At 43.4% G+C, this 23,629-nt stretch overlaps 1 protein-coding gene across 1 annotated transcript in view; it reads left to right on the top strand.

Moving 5' to 3' along the window:
- Window positions 1-23,629, top strand: part of ABCC2 (ATP binding cassette subfamily C member 2) — a 678,688-nt gene that overhangs the window by 630,967 nt on the left and 24,092 nt on the right. The window contains exons 23-24 of the mRNA XM_078643538.1: window positions 7,542-7,697; window positions 18,676-18,875. Of these exons, the coding sequence (XP_078499664.1) occupies window positions 7,542-7,697; window positions 18,676-18,875 (356 nt within the window). The remainder of the gene's footprint in view (window positions 1-7,541; window positions 7,698-18,675; window positions 18,876-23,629) is intronic.

The following is a 23,629-nucleotide window of genomic DNA, read 5'->3' as shown; positions in this document are numbered from 1 at the left end:
TAGTGTGGCGAGGATTCCTATGTGAGGGAATTCTGTGAGCCTTATCCACTTCAAATTTTTCGGGGAATTTGATATTTAGGGGGTCAGGAAGCAAGGACTCTAGATATAAGCGACAATCAGATCCCTCAACCTCTTCAGGCAGATTGAAAATACGGAGATTGTATTGTCTATTACGGTTTTCCAATTCCAGCAATTGAGTATGCATTGGTACTATTTGACTCATTGAAGGTGTAAAAGCGTCCAACTTATTTTTATTGTCCTGAATTTTGATAGTATTATCAGACACTTTCATGGACATAGAAGCCATATCTTTGCGAACATTTTTCACTTCAGTTGCAATAGTATCAATATTCAGGCGTAGCGCTTGAATTTCCTCCAAAATTAGAGCAAGGTTCAGAAGATTCAACAACCTTAGACTTAGTTGGAGGAGGCGATATCTGCGGTTTCCTTTTATTAGCAGCCAAATTTTTATTTTCCATCTTGAGGTGAAAAAATAACCTTTTGCGTCAGAGAAATGCAGAAAATGAAAAACACCTCAAAATTTAATTAATATGAGGGAAAAAGGACGTAAAAATCCCCAAAAGCTCTTCAAAAGGACTGGTGCAGCAGCTAAACTGGGTCGTGGGTGTGGCCAGGCCCAAGCCAGGCCCTCTCTTCGTGAGCACTCCGCCCCCTATGCAGAGCAAGCCGGCAGAAGCTGGAGCAGAGGCAGGGGAGAGGAACCAAGGAGCCAGCAGGAGTATTTCCCCACAAAGAAATCGCCACAAGGTAGGAGATATGCATAGAATGCAAGCGCCGCTATAATTTGGCGGTTCCTGACAGGAATATCGTCGTTTGTCGGCTAATTGGGCCGGGACACTTACGGAGCTCCGGTGGCAGCGGCCATCTTGGTCGACGCGCTCGCGCGACTCCCAGGCTGGTTCACTTTTAATGTGACTGCGACAGATCTTCTCACCAGGACTACATACCTTTAATGGTGTAGGCAGCACATTCGAAGCGGGCAGGATATTTTAATTGTAAAGTGCCCGCTCAATCACTTCTCAGCAAGGCTGGTTCACTTTAATATGAGAGTGACAGAACGTCCGCATTGAGCCCTATATGTTAGTGAGACATTCACAAGAAATCGCAGAAGGGATTCTGTACCTTTTAATAACACAGTACAGCACTTTTCAAGTGAGTTGGTGTGCATTTAATGTGCTGCCACAGTCATTTCCCATCAAGGCTAGTAAGGGAGGGTGGTAGAATGTACTCCTGCAAGACAGCCCTTCTTCCACTCCTAGCAGGAATACCCCTCCTGTCAGAATCTTCCGAGACTCACAAAAAGGAGGGTTAGATTACCAGGAAACCCAGCATTATGGCATGTTGGCTTTGAGATGGAGATACAACTGGTTTATTGAAGCATGGGTTTGTTGCTCCATCTCTTAGCCTTCGATGGGGAGTGCCATACAATTCCTCCTTCCTGAAAGGATTTTTGAATAACTCATATTCAGCAAGGCAGCAGTGCATGGTTGAAAGGGTTGGCAGTGCGTGCACCCGCCCTTTTTGTGCCGTAAATCACTGGGTCATGTGTCAATGTGTGCATGATTATATTCTTGTTTCAGGCACAAACCTAACCTTACACCCAATGTATATTGGTCTCTTTTTGCGCGCCTAGGATGTCAGCAGAACAAGCGATAGACCGTTTTGCCAGTCACTGTCTTTGTTATAACAGATTCACAATTGCTTTATTACCCTTCCTGCATTCTCAAATGTGCTTGAAAATGCACCATTTGCCCACTCTTTTTTCAAAATGTTCTCGTGGAGAGAACCCCCCCCCCTCCAGAACCCTCTAGTAGTTGATCCGGGCTTGCGAGCTACACTGCATGCCGTTGCATTTATAAAAAGTGTATCACCAACATGAAAAGTTTGGAAAGCTGTGCGCTAAGGCCTATTCTAGACCTCAGACCGCTAAACATATACATACAGTCAGACCATTTTCACATGGTCCCACTTCAACACGTCCTATCTCTCCTGTTACAAAACGACTTCCTTGCTACTCTAGATCTCAAGGACGCCAACTTCCACATTCCCATTTACAAAGCTCACAGGAAGTATCTCAAATTTGTAATAGACGGGCAGCACTATCAATTCAAAGTACTCCCATTCAGAGTCACAACAGCACCAAGGGTATTTACCAAGTGCCTAGCAGTAGTGGCGGCACATTTACGAAGACAACACATCCATGTCTTCCCGTACCTCGATGACTGGCTCAAAAAAGCCAGCTCATACAACCAGTGTGTGGAACACACCCATGCCACCATCCAACTGCTCCACAACTTGGGGTTCACAATAAAACCAAACCAAGTCTCATCTACAACCATCCAAAGTACAACAGTACCTCAGTGCCACAATAAACACCTCAACAGCGCTAGCTTATCCAACTCCAGTAATGATAGCCAGCATACAAGCTCTTCTCACAAAGTTTCAGCCACAACACTCACTTCCAGCAAGAGTGTTCATGCAACTCATAGGGATGATGGCCTCTTGCATTTTCATAATGCCCCATGCAAGACTTCAAATGCGTCCTCTTCAAGAGTGCTTATCACGTCAATGGAACCAGGCTCAAGGTCAATTAACAGACCTAGTGTTGGTAGACGGTTGGACTCATCACTCTCTGCAGTGGTGGAACACCAAAAACCTTTCCAAAGGGCGACCGTTCCTAGAGCCAGTTCCTCAAATAGTCTTGACAGCTGACGCATCACTCTCCCGCTGGGGAGCCCACCTATTGCAACACACCATGCCAGGCAGGTGGACACCACAACAAAAGTTACTCCATATCAATCACCTCGAGTTATTAGCTATATTCCTAGCACTGAAAGCTTTCCAAAAGCAAGTGTCAAACAAAGCTGTGTTAGTCTGCACGGACAACATGACAGCCATGTATTACATACAGAAACAGGGCGGAACACACTCCCTGCAACTCTCTCAACTAGCACAGGACATGGGGCGGTGGGCTATACCTCAAAACATATTCCTTCTAGCCCAGCATGTTCCAGGAGTACAAAATACCATAGCAGATCTGTTAAGTCGTCAGACACAACAGACCCACAAGTGGGAACTTCATACGCAAGTTCTTCAACCATTCTTTCAGATGTGGGGACAACCTCAAATAGACCTCTTTGCCACCCACAAAAACGCCAAATGCCCAAGCTTCGCCTCCAGATATCCACACCCACTGTCCAAAGGCAATGCGATATGAATGAACTGGTCAAACAGATTTGCGTACGCTTTTCCACCTCTACCACTCATGCCACTAGTAGTACGCAAACTACAGCAGCATTCTCTAACCCTCATCCTAGTTGCTTCAACGTGGGCCAGACAGCCGTATTATACCACACTGCTACAAATGTAGTACTGGACCAAAAATTAAACCTGTCTCCACACCTTTTAACACAGAACCGTGCAGATATCAGGCACCCGGACCCAGCTCAGCTCAATCTTGCGATCTGGCTCCTGGAAAGCTAGAATTTGGATATCTTAACCTTCCTCCAGACTGCATGAATGTCATAAAAGAAGCTAGACGTCCAACCACTAGAGCATGTTATGCATCTAAGTGGAAACGCTTTGTAATATACTGTCACAACAACAATATTAATCCCCTAGACGTGTCTATTCAACACATCATAGGATACTTACTGCACCTCCAAAGATGTAACTTAGCCTACACGTCTATTAGACAGCATCTTGCTGCAATAGCAGCATATCTGGAAAACAGACCGCATCTATCTCTGTTCAGAGTGCCTGCTACTAAAGCCTTTATGGAAGGCCTTAAGAGAATAATTCCTCCCAGAGTACCACCTTCACCTGTATGGAATTTAAACATTGTTCTCACACGGCTAATGGGACCCTTCCTTCGAACCCTTACATAAATGTGAACTACAATTTTTAACATGGAAGGTTGTGTTCCTAGTAGCTATTACTTCTCTGCGGAGAGTTAAGGAACTACAAGCACTAACCATTCAAGAACCTTTCTTGCAAATGCATCATAATAAGGTCGTTCTCCGTACTAATCCGAAATTCCTGCCCAAAGTCATTTCTCCCTTCCACCTCAGTCAATCTGTGGAACTGCCCGTTTTCTTCTCACAGCCACAGACAGTAGCAGAAAGAGCTCTTCATACCCTAGATGTCAAAAGAGCATTGCTATACTACATCGAGAGAACACAACCCTTTCGTAAAACCAAACTACTTTTTGTGTCTTTCTCATCACCACATAAGGGTAATCCCATATCAAAATCTGGGTTAGCTAGATGGATTGTAAAATGTATACAGATTTGCTACCACAAAGCTAAACGTATGTTATCTGCTCCTCCTAAAGCCCACTCTACAAGGAAAATAGGGGCTTCAATGGCATTCTTAGGGAACATTCCCCTAGATGACATCTGCAGAGCAGCTACATGGTCTAAACCGCACACATTCACAAAACACTATTGTGTAGATGGGCAAACCAAACAACAAGCTAATGTGGGCCAGGCTGTTCTCAAAACATTATTTGAAACTACTCCAACAGATAGGGGTGGTCACAGCTAAGAATAGGTACTGCTATACAATCTATGCACAATGTGTAATCTGCAGCTCATATGCCTGGATCGAAAAATGCTACTTACCAGTATGCATCTGTTCTTGGCATGTAGAGCCGCAGAGTTACACATGCCTACCTGCCTCCCCGGCTACCCTTGTCTGTTCAGGTATTATCTTAATTAGATACAGCTTACATGGACATCCTTCCTTTTCTTGGAAAGCTCCATCATTTCCCAAATGGCGAAAAACAATCTGAGGATGGAGCCGAGGCCCATGCGCAATGTGGTCCAAAGGAGGAGTCACCTATCTCGTGACTTCCAAAGAACTTTTCAGGACAAAAACAAACTGCAAACATCCGAGCCCAAATCTAGGTGGCGATCAATGCACAGTGTGTAACTCTGCAGGTCTACATGCCAAGAACAGATGCATACTGGTAAGTAGCATTTTCCTTTCTAAAAGTGAACCGTGGAAAGATAAGTGAGCCTACCCAAATGATGGTAAAGAGGGTATACTCCAGGGTCAGGACAAACACAAGAGGGACAAGGAAAGCTGTAGAAAAACAAGCTAACAAATAAGAGTAATAATAAAACCAGCTAATGGGAAGTTCTTGGTTTTCCAACTTGCTGTACAGTAAGCTAGACCTAAAAAATACACATGCATATTTCCACCAGGTGGAAAATTCTGCTTGCCTAATCGGGCACAATTGTGCATTTGCTCATTTAACTTTTGTTGTGAATGCACAGGGAAAATAGTTTGCCATGCTGAAAAACACTTTGCCTTGCTACCTAATTAAATTGTAGTAATCCCTCCCAGTTCCTAAGCGAAACCTCTGACTAGAGTAAATGTGCAGTAATTTCTAAGGTGAGAAATCACCTGCAAAAAGGATGTGAATATCTTCAGATCTACGTTTGCGATTTTTCAACTACTTTTGCAACCAGGCTGAGCCACAACTAAAACCTAAGCCTAAATTTCTGGATGCAAAAATTCTACCACGCTGATCAACTTTTCATATTTATAAAAGTACTTTGCTCATGTAAAATCCCACCATTCTGAGAACCGGAACTGGGAATTTACACAAAGCTTTCATCGGGTGTATCTAAGTTCTCTTGGGTGTACAAAATATTTTGATGAATATTAGCACGTGAAACCTGTCAATATTTATCGAGGAAAATGGTCAGTATTTACCAGAACATTTGTATTTTGTTGAAGTATGCACCAAAATCTGCTTTTTGTTCCCCCAAAACTTTTAATTTTATGGCATTTATCTCAATCACTAAGGGGGCCATTATGATGGCGGGCAGATCGCCACTGCCCGACCGGCGGTGGGGATCCGCCTGGCATATCTCCCCACCTGCCATTTACCCCCCACCATATTACCATGGCGGGGGGTACAGCGAAAGTCCATCCGCCGCATTTCCTCTGAGCGGCAATCGTCACGATTACTGACCGGGCGGAACTCGGGCAACATATGGTGGCGGTGTCTGGAAGACACGCCATCCACATTAGGATGCCTGGCGGTGAAGGCCTTTTCATGGCGGCGATGGAAAGGCATGTAGGAATTGCTTTGGGGTGGAGGCATGGAGGGCTGCACTTGGGAGGTACCTATGGTACCCCTCCAAATTTCCATACACAAGGTGGCAGGCACTGCATGGTGCCTGTCACATTGTGCATGGCAATGCACAACATGACTATTGAACATTGTGGTGGGTGCTGCTGACAGCACCGCCCGCCACAATGTTAAAATCCAGAATGCGCCCGCCAGTGTGGCGGGCGCATCCTAATTGGCCTTGCGGGACCGCTACACCTCTGGCGGTGGGTCCAGTTTTCCTTCATGGTGGCGGGCAGACAAAGTCTGCCTGCCATCGCAATGGGGCCCTAAGTTCCGGCTCCGTAGAATCTGAGTTTTTTAGGTGTGATAAATATTACATCATTTACCAGGCCTCTTCTAAAGAGTGCCATAGTGTTCCAATTTACTCCATTCCGAACCTTCGCTATGACCAGGCTAAGGCTTATCTGGACACATGGAGGGACAACCCTCTCTAGCCAGAGTACATTATGGTGGAACTTCCCTCCTCAGTATCTAACTCAGATTTCTGCTTATCTGTATTTAGTAGAGCTTTAAACCACCTACTTACCTGACACTTGAGCTTAATGACCCCTCGTCTCAATGAGGAACGTGTAGTTTTAAATCACGTTTAAGTCACTCAAATTTCACTTCAACAACACCCATAAACAGCCAGCCAGTTCATTTGGGATCCACAGAAATCTCGGTTTATGTAGATACTCTGGTGTAAATGACTAAAACAATGGTGTCTTCGGACCCTAGGGAATCACAACTTTTTTCTGGTTGAATTCAGAGCATTTATTCAAAAGTCTGAAATCGCAGGATCACAGGTTGGCTTATGTCCCAGATGGGGAGTCTTGGATTGCGACATTGTCTATTCTGAGTGTACTGAGTGAATGAAGTTCAGATCTCATGCTCTGTGGTCATAGCTTTAGCCCTACGTCCTTTTGTGTATAATTTGTATCTCTTTGGAAAAAGTGTGAACTGGCCACCTTGGGATGTACAGCTCATCATAGAGCAACATTGTACTATTCTTTAAAATAATGCACCACTATTTGACCTCCAGTCCCTATCTTGTAGTTTAAATGCGATATTGTAAACATTGTAAGGTGTTTTTTGTCCCACCCTTTGTCATGCTCAGGAAGCACTCTGAATATTAGGTTTGAGGAAGATTATCATTGCTGCTGTATTTTCTCATAGATGTTTAGAAGGATAGAGCAATAGAAGGTGGAGGCAAACTATCTGATATTTACTGGTTTATCCCTAATGCCCCAATCTGTATGTCTAGTTAATATCTGTTGTATTTCTGTCTAGATATGTCTACCCTACAGCACGGGCAGTTCCACCCTTTGCTAGGCTTTGATCTGGCATCATGGGGACCCTGACCTGCACTTACATTCATTTCTATCTTCCCATGCAGGATATTTTCACAGTGGATGAGACTATCCCTATGTCGTTTCGCAGCTGGCTAGGATGCTTCCTTGGGGTGATCGCCACCTTGTTTTTGATCTGCTTGGCCACGCCCATCTTTGCTGCTGTAATCATTCCTTTGGGTATTGTTTACTACTTTGTTCAGGTAAGAAGCAAAGCGTGCGCATGTCTAATAGAGACTTCCACTTTATGCAGGCGGGCCAGGTGGGAACTGAATATTGGACGATTCCAATGCTTAATTTGTAAAATATTAAGTGCCATGGTCCTAACCAGGATGCCACTGCAGCTTGCACCACCCATCACCCTGGTTATCGCTCCCAAAACAACTACTAACCATCTCTTTCGCATGTAAATGAGATAGTTCAGATTATTCCAGGTTCCCAAAGCTAAAGGAATGGCTGAGGAGGCAGGTATTAGCAATTTTAACATATAGTGTAGTCCTAAACTACAGTTGTTCTGCTCATCTCTAAATTAGATGAGCAGCGCCACCATGTGGTGGGCTGTTCTAAGTATGGTGTTGACACTTAGGTGCCGGTGCCGAGCACCGGAAACCCATTAAGCGCCGGTGCTGAGCACCGGAAAGCACTGGCTCAAATTAAGCACTGGACGATTCATGCATTTATTTTTGCATTTATTTATACATTCTTATAAAGAGAACTCCGCCGAGGGTATTGGTGTACTGTGCAAAGACAACAAAATAATGGCAATCACCTTTAAATTGAATTATGAAAACGGTATAAAGCAGGAATAACTGTGGCTTTGTGGTAGAACCTAGTCTGGTGGGGAGTAACAATACGGATGTAGCTAGGAGACAGGTTGCTAAATGTGCCACAACTATAAGTTAGGAGTGAAAGAAGTGATCATTTCATAATGGGAGAGTGAAGGAGGGACTTCAGGAGTAGAGAACCGGAAGTTTTTTTTGTAATGTTTGAAGTATTATTTTACTGTTTAAAACTTGCACGAATTCTGCTCTAAATCCTTTTTCTGCCTTTTGCCACTTTTTGGCATCTCCCTTTCTCCCCGGTATCCTGAATCTATACTTAGAATGTTTGTCGTTCTCACGAGAGGATTGTCATATGAGTGCTGACTGTTGGTGACGTAGAAAGGTATAAACTAACCTTCATGCACCTGAGATTCCTGCCGTCAGTCCGTAATACCTGACACCAAGGACCTCATTTATGGGAATTTGGTGCAGGACAGCGCAGCGCTGCAAGGTACGCTGGCCTATGACATAAGGGAAAGGTCAGGAATGCACTGAATTTATCTAATAGGGTGCATTCCTGTCCTTCCCCCTGCGCTGGGGCCATTTCGTCAGCCAGCGCCAATGCAGGCAACCTTGCACCATGGTGCCTGAGTTGTCGGCAGAATTATTTTTGTGCAGGAAGGGGCCCCTTCCTGCACAAAAACAATCCTGGGAGGCTTTTTCCTCTTTCTATGTGTGCTGTATTCTTCAGTGCATGCAGAAAGAGTAAAAAATGGGAAGAAATAAACGTATTTCTCTTCGTTGCGCCTCCCCTTTGGAGGTGTAAGGTTTTGGGGCATCCCCGGGTTTTCATGGTCTTGTAAATCTGGGGAAGTGTCCAAATCCATGGGTGTTGCATGAAGACACCCACCGCAATGCCATGGCACGCCACAGCGGCAAAAGGGGCTCATAAATATTCCCCCCAGATTTGCACCACTGGTGATTTGTGTCAGGCTCGGAGTTTGATGTATTTGGAGATTTGTCCGGCTTGGAGTTTGAAGTAGTATTACAGTGAGATGATTAGAAAAGACAGTGCAGTGCTGCAGTGACAGAAAATGAATATTTGAGAACAGAAACACGAAGCTGTTTAGGTAGCATGCATGATCGGCAATCACAAAAAGTGCAAAAGGCAGCCCAGTGCACGCAGCTGAACTCTAACAACCTAGTTATTATCCCATAACACGCATGTGGCTGTAGCGGTGTGTGTCAAAGGAGAATGGCTGGGGAAGGGGTGGAATGGAGACGACAACGAATAAAAGGGGGGGGGGGGCTTTACCTGCAGTCCGCCGCATCGCCGGTTTTCTGCTCCTCTCGCTGCTCCACTGAAGGCACAGGCTCCCGGACTCCCCTGCGGCCAATCCTGAAGCTGCTGCCATGTATGAGAGCAGCTTCAGGATTGGCCTGAGTGCCCTTGATTTGCACTCCCTGGGAGACTGGGAGCCTGTGCTTTGCTCTCTGCAACGCAGCTGGGTTGGAGACAGCTTAAGTGTGCATGACGGTTTGGCCGGCCTGAGACGGCCGGCAAGACCACCATGTGCACTGATAGTAGTGCGCATCACCCCGTTGGTGCCCATCATCCTCCTAGTCCCACCCCCAAGGCTCACCCGGGAAACAAAATAAAATGTGAATAAGCCCGAGTTTATTATTAACTTTTTTTTTTCTCTAATGGCGGGGGCGGGCGCAACAGTGCAGGAGCCACTGCTGGTATATGTATACAAGTTTTTCTTAATTATCAGTAATGTCAGTGCTTAGGGATATCATGACAACTTGCTCTTTATAACACTTAAATAAATACTTTTAAAAGTATGCATTTGCAGCCTGCACAGTGGTGTTATGTTGCTCTTATGAGAGCAACAGTTGTTCAAAGTGACACTCAGACCGGTCTTGGGAAATGCAGAGTGGCACAACATGTTGAATGGGTCGTTATGTAATGCCAGATTCACACATTCAAAATCTTTTTAAACAACCTCAGTTGTAGGAAACCTATAGACTGTCTGGACAAACATGCTAGACTGGCCCACGCTATTAATGTTTACAAGGCTGCTGCAGGCCTTTCCATGTTGCTGCACAAGGACTTCTAGGGTCTGTAGTGAGCAGTAGACGTCTGTGTTGGAGTATGACGTAGATTATGTGTTTCAGCTTTCTAAATGTTTTTGAATCGGACTCTTCTTTGCCTTTCTAGTTAAGTCTTTGAAATGTATCATCTTTTGAAGATAAAAAAACCCTGCACAGCTTTATTGTGGCTTTCGAGTATTTAGGGAACGCACGAACCCTTTTTCAATTGTGTCTGTTCAATGTATTGTAAATGCATCATATTCAGTGCTCAAATTAAGCCGGTGGTTTCCGGAACTTGGGGCACTTAATTTTCAACCCTGGGGCTTCTAACAGTCTGCTACATGATGGGGCTGTCTGTCTAATTTAAAGATGAGCACAAGAAGTTATTTATGAATTCAATTTACAATAAAAATGACTATTGCCTGCTACCCAAGCCATTGTCATAGCTTTGGGGGCCTGAATTAGGCCGAACTGTCACACTTGTAGGAGTGTGATGAATAGTAATTGTGTTGGCACTGCCATTAGCAGCGCTGGAAGCTGCAACTTGTGGTAAAAGCTGAAGTGGCCTCCTGACGAGGACCCTGGCACTTACTTCTTTACAAATTAAGCAGTGACCGTGTTGCTCCTTTTGGTACACTTTCTTTTACAGGACCAGGCCTTGGAGTCAGGCATAGTCTTCGTTGTCTGGATTGCTGCTGTGTTTGAAATGTAGATGACTTTCAAAAAGAGATCAAGTAATGCATAACACTCTTGTTGAGTGCTGAGTACTGGCAGGCAATTCTTACATTTGAAAGGGAGAGTACCTGCACTTCTCAGCAGTAATTCAGTACGTTTAATAGTGGGGTACAGGCTGATTTTAGTAGCACACAGGTACTCTGAGATAACGAGTACGTGCATATGCAATCACTGTGCATTTATTTGAAAGAGGAGAGAACATTTCACATCCAGTACTAACATTTTGTGATGCATACAAGTCCATTTGCCAACACGATAACATTCAAGAAGTGCTCACTCAAGGCCGAGATGGATCACACTAAACATCTTGGCATCATCTGTGTCACGAATCTACCGGAAGCAGGCCCTTGTGGCAGAGATGGTGCGCCCTTCCAACTTCATAATAGACCATGTGAGCTACTCGGTGGCAGAGCTGCATAAATGCCCCTAAGGCTAAGCTTGGCAAGAAAGTACGCTCCTTTCCCCCACATTTTTTAGATAAACTGTTTTGTGACTTGTTATTCAAGTATTCAAGTGAGGACATGGGGAAAATAAGTATTAACACAAAGTCAAAAAACTATGCTGCTTAGAAAAGAAAATGCAACTTGTAACTACATATGTAAAGGGGAAATTATTTTTGCACACAGAATTGAAAGCAGGAAAAGAACCAAGAAAGAGAAATGCAGTAGAAAGGCTGGGTCCAAACTGAGGTGGCATGGTGGGCTAAAGAATAATGGATTGGAATGCCACGCTGAGTGATTGCCAGTTGCTAGGCTCATTGCAAGCATCACTCCCACCACTTTTTGTGTGTTTGATGTAAAACCCTAAGGGGCAAGGGTATGCCAAGACACGGGTCCCGTGCTCCCTTTGCCACTAGAACTGAGCTACACCCAACTGATGAGCGACAATCAGGGTGAAACTGCTCCTGGGTTGCTTGTGTTCCTGTTCAGGAAGGGCCAGGCTTGGCAGTTCAGGTTGGACTGTTCCCATGAGGAGCAGAGTCAGGACTGATTTGCATATAGCTGGGTCCAAAATGAGCTGATGTGGTGAACAAAAGAATGATGGGTTGGAATGCTACCCAGAGCCATTGCCAGTGGTTAAATCGATCTAGTGCAAGCAACCTCCCATTACCTTTTGTGTGATGATGAAAGGAAGACGACTATTCTGGACTAGTGTCAGAGAGGGAAAGGGGCTACAAGTAGACATTTCTGAACAGAGTAGTAAGAGAACATCACTGAGTAGATCTTTGTTATGTCCCAGTTGCCCCCACAGCACTGGTGGGAGAAGATGTCTGTACAGGCAGGGTAAGAGAGAAAAAGTGGACAGCGGAAAGTGTAGAATGGGACATCCACACTGGCAAAAACAAAGCTGTTAGAGAAGAATGCAGCATAAAATACAAAAATGTTAAGTACACATTGAGTCATTCAAAACGTGAGAACTTGATGCATATAAAAGAAAAGGTTCAAATGTAAAGCTGAGCGGTTTTACAACAAATAGACTGACTCAATATGCAAAGAAGACATTAAGGGGCTCATTACAATGGCGGGTGGACATGAGTCCGCCCGCCATCGAGGTGGTGAGTGGGACCACCTGCCTTTATGGGGGCGGTCCCGCACGTTAAATTACGATGCGACCGCCACGGTGGTTTACTATTGCGGAGGGTGCTGCTGGCTGCAGCACCCGCCGCAGTAGCAAAAATGCATGTAGTGTCTTTCCCTGCACTACGTGGCAGGCACCACGCAGTGCCTGCCACTCATTTGGGGAGTACCATGGGTGCCCCTGTCAGTGCACAACCACCTCCCCCCAACACAAGGGGGTCCCGCAACGGGCCCCCAAAACTAATCCCCGCCAGTCTTTCAATGCATGTTTACCCTCTATGGAAAGGCTGGATGCGGCCAGCATCCTAATCTGGCGGACGGTGCCTGCTAGGCACGCCACCATTTTACTGACGCTTATTGCTCCGCCAGGCAATCGTAGCGATAACCTGTGGCGTATCCATGGCGGGCGGTCTTTGCGCCCGCCACTGTTGCAGTCAGATTCCCCCGCCATCATAATGTGGCAGGGGGAAAATTGCTTTCCGATGCCACCGCACTGTCGCCATTGTAATGTGCCCCTAAATCAGCACTCGTTGTAAACACACACCCAAAGACCCACCCACTACACAAGGAGATGACTCAAGACAACTCTAACTCATATGAAACCAAAACAGACAAGATAAGTGCCTATATCATTCCCATTTTTCTGCAGCTCACTGATAGTATTCCAGAAACGCATCACCACTGCTAAGAACCAATAAAATATACATCCCAGAAATGCATTTAATTCTCAAAAACATTATGTAAGAAGTTGTAAATGCGGCCAAAAAACGGGAAGCAGCGCAGACCAGGGCCATGTACTCCAGTCATTGCCCACACTTATTCTTTTACCAGAAAACGCTGGAGAAGGCAAGGACATTCCGCGACATGACAGTCCTAGAGAGAGCTCTCGAACTGGGTTAGAATCGACCCTCATGCCCATCAAGGGCTTGCGCTTTACACATAATTTTGCTTACTTACTCTAAGCTGCACAGTCAATTGGGCAAGCATCTGACCATACCAGTCCTATGGGTTCTTTCTTTTTACCTGTGAAATCGGTCATTTGCACTACAATTCACTGTCTGACATTTGCCAGCTCTAATCTTTTGGCAGTTAACAAATTAAAAAATTCCCGACGGGCTTTTTTCTGGGTTCTAGTTTCCTGCCAGACCTCTTACAATAAGAAGTAAACCATCTGAAGGTTAGGGTCTTCAGAAATACCTGGCTGATCTGTGTGTGTAATATGGTCTTTTCAGCAACCCTCTCCAAGTCAAATAGTTTGTGTAAGGTGGCCTAGTTGGGTGAACATGTGCTCTATAAATGTATAAATATAAAAAAATGAATATTCCAAAAATGCTGTTCAGCTTCACCTAATTAGTTGTGAACATTAAAATGGATAGAGACCCTCAAATCCTTTTCAGTTTCTTCGAATTTGAGGGGTGGATAACTTTTACACCTGTGTATATGAATGTTGCTCAAATTGCTTACAAATGCTAGCATTTACTTACAATTTGTAATTTATTAAATTTATGCAACAAACTATCAATCTTTAAAAATAATAAAATATGTGTGGATTGTTGGCAACCCTATTCTCACTTAAAAATGTAAGGGGAGGATGGTAGGAGAATGCTGGAATATGTGACAAGGTGAAAGGGAGAAAAGCTTGCTATGAACGCAGGAGGAGGCAATAAAGTAAAGGCTGCACCTAAACCAATACCAGAATATAATATACCTATCACTGGGAATACTGGATCAGAGAGGGAGATTTGAGCCATATCTTGGGCATTCCTTATTATAATAATATACCTGTATGATGTTTGAGAAAACAGTAACAAGTGGTCACAGAAGCCCTGAAAAATATGGGATTTATATACTGCACACTTCAAGAGAGTGGGAAAGGAGGAAGAAAGATAAGAATGAATAGGTCAAGGTGTGCAGTGAAGTCATCAGCGCGTTTTAGTGTATACTCCTTCTCCGACCATACAGAACAATGTATAGGTAGAGCAGGATGCCGGCAATGTCACCAGAAGTTTATTTTATGGTAAGAGCTGCGAATATAGCAGCCCTAATATTGTGACCAGAATATCGAGACAAATTATTGTAAGTTTGTTCAAATATCCTATATCTAATTCCACATATACATACGTTGGTGATGTATATGTCTTCAAGCTATGTAGATGTGGAGTTAAGAATAGTAAATCCATATCTCCCTGTCTGTCCTTACACAATATTTTGATCCTTAATATCCTGGTTACGATTTTGTGACCTGTCTATTTTTTGGCTTCGATATTTTCTACCATAATTGTGTATTATATGTCTTTCTAATATTGGCATACCAGCAGTCCTGTCTAAATGATGGGTCCACTGATAGAATATCGGTCACAAAACACTGTTAAACATATTTTAAAATATAGAATACAAAAAAAATCGACTCCCATACTTACACAGGTAAGTACAAAAATATTGAATCAAAAATATTGATGTAAAAAATATAGATGTAACAAATATCGATTTAAATATATATATATATATATATATATATAAAATAATATAACATATATTAAATATTAATATTCGTTTTAACAAAATAAATTAAATTTAGGGGCCGATTCCGATTTTGGCCGGAAGGGCTCCGAACCATGCTCGGAGCCCTTCTGACCGAAACGGTCATTGCCGGCCGGATTCGTTCCCGACCGAGCCATTCCGATGGGCTCGGTCGGGAAGGAATCCGACTCGGATTTTCAGATTGCGGACGACAGACTTGGAGAGCCCGTCCGCAGTCCGGAAATCTTCCAGTACTCCCCCGGTTGCCTCTTTCCGACTGAGGGGGGATGATGGCAGCTTTTCACTGCTTTTTCGTGTCGGTCTGTCCGGCACGAAAAGGCAGTCGGAAGCTGTCTCTGGGGACCCCCAGCAGGGCCCCCATGGGTGTGAGGCCACCGGATAGCGGCCTGGGGGCACCTATGGTGCCCCTCCGTTGATTCCTGCACCCGGTGGCAGGCACCTTGGGGTGCCGGCCACAGGGTGCAGAGATGAACTGCACCCCTGCTCTCAGCAATGCAAGCATGCTTTCCGACTGGAAAGCATGCTTGCATTGTCAGGTATACGAATGCGACCAAACTCTGTTCGGTCGCATCGCACTACCAGGGCAGTAACCCACGACAGCAGGTCGGTGGGTTACTGCTCCGGACCGATGTCGGACGGACCTGAGTCCGTCCGACATCGGAATCGGCCCCTTAATATACGTTTTAACAAAATATAACAAATACACTTAATTAAAAAAAGAAACATACAAACATAATAATTTATACATATGTATATATTTAATTAATAAACTATTATGTTTAATTTATTTTAAAACTTTAAAATGATATAAAAATAATATATATATCAATAATTAAAAAAAAATTATAATACTTTTAAACAAACTATGAAAAAAATGTAACTTCAATTTCCCAATACAATCAGTACAACAGTAGGGAAAGTGTTGGCTAGCAAAATAATTAACTTTCCTATTCCAACTCCAGTGATTGCAACAGCAGGGAAAGTGTTGGATGGCGTAGGGGTAAAAATCACTATTACCACTCAAGTGAGAGCAACAGTAGGGAAAGTGTTGGAAAGCGGAGGGGAAAGAATTACTATTCCAACTCCAAAGAATGCAACAGTAGAGAAAGTGTTGAATAGCGGTGGAGTAAAAATTACTATTCCCACTCCACTGAATGCAACAGTAGAGTAACTGTTGGATAGCAGAGGGGTAAAAATTACTATTCCAACTCCAGTGAGAGCAACAACTGGGAAAGTGTTGGATAGTGGAGTGGTAACAATTATTATTCCCACTCCACTCAATGCAACAGTAGAGTAACTGTTGGACAGTGGAGTGGTAAAAAGTTATATTCCCACTCCAGTGAATGTAACAGTAGGCACAGTGTTAGATAGCAGAGGGGTAAAAATGTACCACTCCCACACCAGTGAGTGCAGTAAAAATTACTATTCCCACTCGAGTGAGAGCAACAGTAGGGAAAGTGTTGGGTAGTGGAGGGGTAAAAATTACCATTCCCACTCCAGTGAGTGCAATAGTAGGAAAAGTGTTGGATAGCGAAGATACAAATATTACTACTCACACTCAAACAATTAAAACAAAAATAAAAAACATTGAAAATTATTTTAAAAATCATAAAAATAAATAAACAATATTTAGAAATCAAAATGAAATATATTAAATATATACAAATTACAAATATAATAATTACATATAGGGAACCTACAAATAATATATAATATAAATGAATAAAAACATTTATAAAAATTTAATTATTTTAAACTAGAAAATATTTACAAACAAATGAATTAATACATAAATGTATGTCTTGTATTTCCTACCCTATAGCACCACACCAATAACAAAACACTTCCACATTTTTAATTACATTTGTTTCCAAAATTAACATAATAATCAATTACAAATATTATTAATACAAATCTAATAAACATTAATTGACTACACACACTTTAACACTGATATCCACAACACACACCCACATTATTCTTTAAAATAATAAAACACAATTAAAACGTATTTATAAATTAAAAACTATTACTATTAACAAATATTAAGTCATTAAAATGTATTTAATATCCACCCCTTTAAAAGTAAAAACAGACAAAAAAATAACAATTACCCACAATACCTATCAAATAATTAACATTAACTATATATTAATTAATTAAATACAAATTAGTCCCCACCCTTTACTCCTATAAACACCAAAACACACACCTAAAATTAATTACACAATTACCATAATTTATTACCAATTAAGTAAAATGAACATCCAATTATTAATTCATCAATTAAAAATAAATTACTTCCCACCCTTAACACCTATAAACACCACAACACACACCTAAAATGAATTACACTATTGCCATAATTAATTACCAATTAATTAATTTAAATTAATTAACAGGCAAGTATTAATTCATCAATAAAAAATAAATTAATTTTCACCCTTAACACCTATAAAACCAAAACAATTAGGGCCTTTTAATTAATTACACAATTACCATATTTAATTACCAATTAATTTATTTAAATGTATTAACATCCGATTATTAATAATTAATAATAATTTACTGCACACTTTTAACACTATCACATCCCAATTAAAATATATTAATAAATAAAAAAATAAACAATACATTTTATATAATTAAATTGCTTCCCACCCTATTCCCCTATAAACCCACAACCCGCTACAGAACTAAAAATACTGAATTTAAATAACTATTAAAAATGTAACACATATATTAAAAACACAAACAATTATTATACAAATAAACATACAACACATGCATATAAAATATATACTAAAATACATAACATTAATAAACAAACAATATTTTTAACAACTTTATTTTTGCAAACGATATTAAACACTTCGATATTTTTAGCATCGATATTATGTACCTATAATCAATAGTCTTGACCACGAGAATCTGTGTCGATATTTCTGACCCACAATATTTGCAACTCGATCTTTGTGCAATTCGATATTTTTGATTTTTGTCTCTGCACCTAAATAATGCATTGTCAATTTAGGTATTTATTTGTGTTTGGGTCTTATTACTGCTTTATAAAAATGGACAAGTTAATGCAAAAAAAAATAGTAATAAACACAGATTATAAAAATATTTCATATACATTGTAAAAACCATTTTTGCTGCTACATACAATGACATCGTTTTGAAACTATATACAATTCAGTTAACCTCATGTTAATATTGCCACTTGAACAGGCGTCCCTAAACACACAAAACAAATACTTTTGGCCCAAGATCTAAGCAATTTGACGTGAGCTAGTGACTGTTAGGAAAGGACACTTTGATACGTCACACTTTAAACTCCATGCATCCGAATGGCAAATTTAATGTGGATAAGAATAATACTGTATTCTTTTACATGTGTTCCCAGAAAAGCAATGATTTTAATCGCTTGTTCAACTTCAACATGCTTATCATGGTTTTTCTATTCATTTTAGCGATTTTATGTTGCCACTTCCCGACAACTGAGACGTTTGGATTCTGTCACGAGGTCCCCAATTTATTCTCACTTTGGGGAGACAGTGTCTGGATTATCAGTTATCCGTGCCTATGGCCATCAGGACCGATTCCTTCAACACAACGAGAGAACCATCGACATAAATTCAAAAAGTGTGTATTCATGGATCGTCTCCAACAGGTAAGGCAACCTGGGTTTTTTGGGCTCAATGAATGCGAGAGTTCATGAATTGTATGCCTGGACTCTCGCCTAGAGTGAATCAGATCTTACCAAATACATTTCCTACAACATTTTGGTGATCCTTTGGAGAGCTTCTATTGCAATGCAAAAGGTGCATTGTTTTCAGGAGTGGTCAAAGCTGCCAAAGAATATTTGGTAAACACATGAAACATCTTTCATGAAGTATTCCCTATCTAAATAACACTCATTGTACATGTTAACTAAACAATTTTTCAAAATATATTATTATATAATTACACAAGAAGTACGTGTTTTTTAAGAAAACATGTTTTATGGGTAAAAAAACTGAATCAAAAATGCAAACAAATCCATGTTTTGGAAAAATGAGACATTAGAAGTAGTATAGTGTGCATACTTATGTAAATTTTCTTGTAAACATTTGTTTTAATTTTTCTGCTGTTAGTTTCCAAGAGGACTTCAGTGATTGTGTTGTATTTCACTTCACTTCAGTTGTCTGGTTGAATGGTGCTTCATCCTGACAAAGCTTCCTTACTTAGGGGTCTATTAGGATGGTGGTTGGACTTTTTCAGGCCACCATGCGTGCGGCGGTCCTACCCCTGGTATTATGATGTGACCACCGCACGCATGGCGGTGATTGGGTCTGTCCTTCATGCTTCCAGCAGTCTCGCCCGTTGAATTCTGATGGGCCCGGCACTGCAGCGGTCGCATTCCGTAATGTTAACATTGTGGCGGTGGTGCTGGCAGCAGCACCGCTGCGTCGCGAAATGAGCATGTTGTGTATTTCACTGCACTACGTGGCAGGCACTGAACTGGGCCTGCCACTTGGTGCAGTCTAAAGTAGGGGGGTACCAACACACCCCCAACACGAGGGGTGCCCCCAAACACAATCCCGCCAGCCTTTCCATAGCGGAGAGAGCGCAGCAGAAAACCTGGCTTCCGCATGCATCCTAATACGGACAGCGGAAAAAGCTACGCACCGGCACCATATTAGTGGTCCAGCTCTGCCCGGATTTTCAAACCGCCGCAGTCACCACCGCCATCATAATCTGTCTGCCATCGTAATAGGCCCCTATGTTCTGGTACATGTTATAGATGGCTTTTTAAGGTCGAGCCTAGGCAGCACATGCGCTGTCTGTCGACAAGCTACATTGAGTCAGGGGGCTTACAGCCTGCCTCCAACTTCTGATTCGCTTCTGTCAGTGTCCTTTAAAAAACGTTGCTTCTTATTGGATAATGGTTCCTGCTTGTCCCACCTTTTTTCTCAATTGTTGACTCCTATGTATTGCCCTCAGGACTTGTCCTCTTCCACTTGTTTCTATTTACTTTCCACTCAGGGACTACAAATTATAAATAAATAAATCTTAGCTCTTTATGCGCATTTGTGTGTTTCCCTGCATCAACACGTCCTCCGCTTCACGGCCGCCTGCTTCATCGTTACCCGTGGCAGCTGCGTGCCTTTCTTTTTTTCTGCAAGCGCCTGCATAATACTGAAATGAGAGTGGCATCAAATGCACTAAATTTCCACACACAGGAGACAATGTTTGAGCGGTCAGAGCAGAGCCTGTCCCTTGGCTGGTGAGCGCTGGTGCCCCCGAAGGCAGGCCTCGGCTCGGTGCAGTGCAGGCCGGGTGCTGGGGCAGGGGCTGCTCCTTTGTCAGGCGCTGTCGCTGCTGCGGTTGCCTGTGCTAAGGCTGTGTTGCTCTTGCCATCTCACCCGCCACTAAGCCAGGCATCTGCTACCCTCCACGCCTGCTCTCAGAGTGCGATGCTGATGAGCATACCTCGGGAGCAGCTATGGTATCATCTGCGCAGGCCGAGCCTGGAGCACAGGATTCAGTAAGAACTCTGTCGCTGCAGGCGAAGTCGATGACAGGCTGGGGAACTAGTTTCTTGTACCTCGGTGGCACACATCCTTCTACCGTTGTGTCCATACTGTTACACCATGGTATCTCTTCACAGCTACATTTTCTCCTTGCTTCTCTGCAGTGAACACTAATGCTTTGCCAACTATTGCCCATTTGCAGTCAGCCTGAGGCACCCAGTGCTTAACCTCCTCATGTGCACAGCTCACCTTGGCACAGCCCTAATCTACTTTGGCGGCACTTGTTCCCGTGTTCACTCTTTTCCTGCCACCCTGTCCACTCCTCTTGTTTAAAGCTCTTCTTGCTTCAGCTGCTTGTTCACTCTGCTTAACTGACTGTTGTACCTCTCAGCTCATCGTACTTCTGGACCCATTCTGCCTAGCCGACTCTGGTGTCCCTATGTTCAGTTTCACCCAGCCGCAGTCTGCCTTCACTCGGCCCACACTCCTTCTATCTTCCACTAGCTCTCCTGCAGTTACATTGTCTCCCAATCATGTGTCCCCAATGTGAAAAAAACTGACCTGTTTTGGCATCCATCCTTTTTAGGCCCTCTTAAGAGGGGTTGTGTGATGTTTTTCCAACTGTAATTTTATATGTAGATTTCATTTTATGTCTGTATGTCGGATAGTTGCCTTGTGGCACAGATTATGCTTAAAGCAGTAGGCCCTTGTTGGTTATGATGACAACCTAAAAATAAAGTCTACAGACTTGATTGGTTCTTTGGGAAATACTATGAAGATATCATGAGTTTAATCTGTTTATCATGAAAAGATACAACATAAGAAGCAGGACTGATTTATTGTTTTGTGAAAAGCATTTCAAAGGCAATAACTCTTTAGGAGTTTATCATAAGCATGCTGTGCTAAAGCATATAGACAATGATTTTATTAGATGGAATCTCACATGTTACCAGATTAAGCCAGGTATTGGTTACCATCTCCGACAAACCCTGGGTATAAAAGATTGTGCACAGGGAAATAGACGAGACCACTTCAGCCATTGTCCATATCACCATGAGTGACAGCATTTTCCTGATTTGAGTCCTGAAAATTAGTGTACTTCAGTGCTAGAGCTGGTGGGCCTGTCCTATAGTTTTCGATGTTCTCTTTTATGGTTTAAATCTGTTTATTGAAATATCACATAATACAACAAGACCTCAATCTTTTTTCCGGCATTGCAATACAGACTCCACATCAATAAAGACAATCCTACTCAATACGTTCTAGGAGCTGGTCAGCTGTGTAGGTCCTGTGAGGTACCGGAACCCAAAACAAAATGCCCTCCCCCCAAGCGCCCCCCTCTGTCCACGAATCAAAAGAAGGACCCTCCGCAGGGGTGGGGGAGGAAGGATAAGGATCAGCAAGTCGTGGCCTTTCGTGTGCGTGTACGTTCCCGGAGTTCTGGGATTGGGGTGTCGGCCAGCCGCAGAATGCGTAGATATCGTGGGCAGCTCAGTTCTCGGAATTCCCCTGTGAGTAGTGTCAGGAAGGGCCGCCATAGCTCCGGGAATTCCTACCCCCTACCCGCCAGCACAAGCAACAGTTTCTCCATGCCGAGCACCATCCACAGCCTATGCAGCCAGCCTGAGTGTGGGGGGCCTGTGTGGTCCTCCAGTGAGCTAAGATGTTTTGTGTAGCTGCCCCTAGTGCAATAGCGATGAGGCAGCCTCTCCGTGATTTCAAAGGGTACATCAAGGCGTTGGGCAGCCCTAGAAGGATATATGCTGGGAATTGGGGAAGTTGGGTATCTAGGTGTGAATGTATGTCGTCCAGGATAGTGCTCCAGTACTCCTGTAGGCGATCACAACTCCAAAGCAAGTGTTCTAACATACCTAGTTCCCCACAACCTCTCCAACAGCGGTCGCTAATGCAGGGGTCGAAGCGATGAAGGCGCTCAGGTGTATGGTACCAGTAGGTGGCCACTTTTGTTAGGGTTTCAGTAAGGCCTGCATTATATGCAGAGTGTCGGCTCTATGATAAATGCCTCGCCATTCTTTGCGTGTAAGGGCCCTCTCCCGCTCCCATCGGCACCTGCCAGCGTTGTATGTATAGTGGGTGGTCACCAGGAGGTGTTGGTACAGGTCGGAGATTAGTTTTTTGTCGGATTTGTGCGTGACTAGCCACTTCTCATACGGAGTGAGATGACGCTGCGCACCTGGCTTCAACTGCGGGTGAAGCGCCCAGTGGCGAATCTGCATATAAGGCAGCCAATCACTCTCCGGGATGCCATAGTCCTCTCTCATTTGCTGGAATGAAAAGATACTGTCTAAATTAAAAAGGTGCCCTAGCGACCTGTGAAGGCTTTGGGGTCGAAGCCGGGGGTAAAGTCGGGGTTAGCAAATAGTGGTGTCAAAGGGGAGGGAAGGGAAGTCAACTCGTGTTTGGTGGCGACCCGGTCCCACGCTTCCATGACCGTGTCGGTGATGTGGGATGTATATAAATTAGGGGGCCGGTGATGCTTCGGGAGGAAAGGGATCCCTTGCAAGGGCATTCCCGCCTGGTCTTGGAAAAGCCAATTTTTGCCGGACTCCAACTCGTGCCATTCCACTAGGCTATGGAGCTGTACCGCATAAAAGTAGAGTTGTAGGTCTGGTACCCCCACTCCCCGTGTTCAGGTGGAAACCCCGCAATAGCCTGTTTGAAGCGTGGACGGCGGCCCTGCCATATGAAACGCGCCAGTTCGGACTGCGTCTGCTGGATCCAGCCCGCTGGAGGCCGCAGGGAAAGTGTCTGATATATATATAGTATCTGTGGAAGGAGCGTCATTTTGGTGGCTGCTATCCTCCCCAGCCAGGAGAGGGATTGACGTTTCCATCTCCGGAGTTCTCCACGGAGTTGTGCGCGGAGTCTGGCATAGTTAGCTTCGACGGTG

Source organism: Lissotriton helveticus, chromosome 5_1 (assembly GCF_964261635.1).
Source record: "Lissotriton helveticus chromosome 5_1, aLisHel1.1, whole genome shotgun sequence".
NCBI classification, from domain to species: Eukaryota; Metazoa; Chordata; class Amphibia; order Caudata; family Salamandridae; genus Lissotriton; species Lissotriton helveticus.
This window is presented reverse-complemented; position numbering and strand designations above follow the sequence as displayed.